This window comes from Arachis ipaensis, chromosome B02 (genome assembly GCF_000816755.2).
Source record: "Arachis ipaensis cultivar K30076 chromosome B02, Araip1.1, whole genome shotgun sequence".
In the NCBI taxonomy this organism is placed as follows: domain Eukaryota; kingdom Viridiplantae; phylum Streptophyta; class Magnoliopsida; order Fabales; family Fabaceae; genus Arachis; species Arachis ipaensis.
Window position 1 is genome coordinate 99,125,602 of NC_029786.2, and position 3,063 is coordinate 99,128,664.

A 3,063-nucleotide genomic window follows, 5' to 3' on the forward strand; every position below is an offset into this window, starting at 1 on the left:
GTGTGAAAATTGTTACAACACAGAAACTTCTTTCTCTCTAAGACCAGCACCCCAGTACACCCACACTCTCAAAGCAAATATTTAACTACACCTCACAACACTCTCTAATTAAAGAGTATAGAGGAAAAGAAAAGTCAGATACAAGCTTTAAGTGTTTCTGACTGGTGCAAAAAAATATGGAGAACTTAGCCTCATATTTATAGTTTAGGCCACCCACTCCATTTGCTATCCTAAGTAATGTGAGACTAATTCAACCAAATCCTAACAGTCCGAGAATAGAAAAATCAAATGTATCAATTTAATTAAGCATGACTTTGCTATTGGATAAAAAATAATATGTTAAAGAGGTACAGTTTTTTTAATTTTAAATTCGGGTCATAATTAAAGAGGAAAGGTTTTCCATGTTCAACAAAATATATTCAATTTAGCCTAGCTCACATATTTGAGTATTTGACCCTTCTTGTAAATGATAACCAAAAAAAAAGAAAAAGCTAAGAAGAAGAAGAATCCATGATCCAATTTATATAATCTTGACATATTACAATTAACGAATATTTGTATCCTCAATGCAACACAACAACAACAACAACAAATTATTATTACAACATTATTATTACAACAAATTAAATTAAGAAAATAAAGGAAATGAAAGTAAATCAACAAATCAAGAAATGCATATATACACATAACAATGCTTAGAGATTTGAGGTGAAAGGCACTTTGGTAGCTGGTAACCATGAGTTTCCAGCAATGAAATTCCCAACCGTGAATTTCGATGCTTCAGCAGCAGTCTTAATAACACGATAACCACGCCATTTAACCCGGTTTGAAGTCGATGAACCGGGTCCAGTATTCATATACTCTCCATAATAAAGCGTGTTCAAAGCAAAGTTACCACTCCATTCCATCCAACCGGCCGGTTGAACCAAACCATCAAGAAAACTCTTCATAAACACGGTTCTTGAATACTCTTTCCATGGTCTTCCAAGATAAGTTCTCACTGAACTTTGAACCGGTTTCAAATCTGAAGCAGCTGTAACCCTACAATCGTGAATGGAAATGCCAGTGTTTTGGTTTGGATCGGTTCTTCCTTGTGCTGTGATTGTGTTTACTTTGTTTGGAGGGTTTCTTGCAAATATGTTACAGTTTTGGAACACAACAGCAGCGTTGCCAAATATAAAGTCAACGGTTCCATAAATGTTGCAATTCTTGTAGAATTGTCTCTCGGAATGAACATATAGTGTGTCTTGATAACCTTCAAAACTACATCTGTAGAAAACTGATAAGTCTGATCCAGAACGCAATGCAACAGCTTGATGATTTTTTGCACCAGCGGTGTTCCTGAATGTAATATCTTGAGCAATAAATCCATCTCCAACAACCGCTGCAAAATTATTTATTTTTAGTTAAATATGGATATCGAACTCGAACTCTATCATTCGTAAGTTTAATTTTCTAATTTTTCCATAAATTGCAAAAAATAAATTTAAGTGCAGAAATATAGTAGTTTTATTCCACAAAAATGTATGGCATAAATAAGTGAAAACATGATGTATAAAATAAATTTTTTGAATTAGTCTAACTTAACTCAAATATTAATTAATCAAATGTTATTTTTAATTTTATTAGTCAAATCATCACAATACTTTATAAGTAAAGTAATATTATTCTATTTTATCTGAGATATTCAATTTAGTAGGATTGGTGTGCTCGTATTTTTTTTTAAAGTGTGGCTAAATAAATAAACCACACTTTTAAACAAAGCATCTTCATGAGAAGATATTTTTGCCATCTTCATTTGAGTAGTTGCCATAGTTTTATGAGTAAGAAAAAAATATTAAAAAAAAAAAATTAAAACTTACCAACTGTGGCTGAACGAAAGGTTGTAGTGCCACCTCCAACACTTTTGCTACCTGTGATTATGGTTTTTCCAATACCATCTCCGACCAACATTATATTCTTTGTCTTTATTTCAACTTGCTCATTGTATATCCCACCCTTCACATATATCACATACCTTCCATTGCTATTCTTTGGTGCAGCATTTATGGCAGCATTCACTGTGGTGTATTTTCCAGATCCATCTTTAGCTACCACTACATTAGCCCTAGAAGCCGGAGAAGATGCTTGCAACAATTTTCTATCACCGGGCTTGACCCATGTTGGGAATCCATCTTTGTAACTTGGTTCTTGATGAGATTCACCATTGTTGTTAAGAGCCAAAGTGTTGCTTAGCAACTTAGTAACATTGTTGGACATTAGAGGAAGGACATAGTCTTGAACACCAAGTTCATAGAAGCCAGCTTTGCATGTCTCAAGGTTTGTGAGAGCAGTGCTAAGCCATGTTTGAGCATCAACTTGGGAGCATTTGGTGTTAGGGTCTAGGGTTTTGTTGAGCTTTTGAATGGTTTGTTGATAGAGCTCTACACAATCATTCCATGCAACTCTTTCAAGTTGGTTGCGGCACTTTGAGCCAAGTGAAACAGTGTTTGCATGGCCTAAGAGTGCTCTCTCTTGAGCAAGTTGTAATGAAATCCTGAGAAAGTCACTTTTTTGGTTAATAGGTTTGGTTTGGTGATTAGGGTAGTTGCTCAAGAAATACTCACATGGTTGAGGGTTTGGGGTTTGGCTACACCAATGTTTAACATCATTTGAAGAATAGGCATAGACAAAAGTTGATAGAAAGAAGGGAACAATGAGAAAATTGAAGAGCAAACGCATTGCTGCCATTGAACTTTTATGGCCAATAATGTTTTGTAAGAAAAAGTAATGGTTAAAATCTAAGACGTATTTGATGAGGTTTAATGTATATGTTTAGAGGTTGATTTGAAAATGTTGTGTTTGATGTCCTAAACCAAGCTTCTTTATATAGAGCGAAGAAGGAGATATTGGTTGTTGGAACTTATAACTGTAAAGCATGCAGTTTACGTGTTGATATTTCAAAGTCACTATTTGTAATACTTTTCTAATTGGTTCACAAGTTAGAATCATAATAATAATAATAAAGTATTATTTTGTTGATTTGATGAGCTAAACCATGGAAATATGTGGGAGGTGTCGTTT

General features: G+C 34.1%; 1 protein-coding gene across 1 annotated transcript; it reads right to left on the minus strand.

The window, feature by feature from the left end:
- On the minus strand, positions 490-2,857 carry LOC107627793 (pectinesterase 2). Its single transcript, XM_016330617.2, has 2 exons — positions 1,863-2,857; positions 490-1,384 (listed from the first exon to the last, which is right to left on the minus strand). The coding sequence occupies exons 1-2, from the start codon at positions 2,728-2,730 to the stop codon at positions 696-698; spliced, it is 1,557 nt and encodes a 518-aa protein (XP_016186103.1). The 5' UTR covers positions 2,731-2,857; the 3' UTR covers positions 490-695.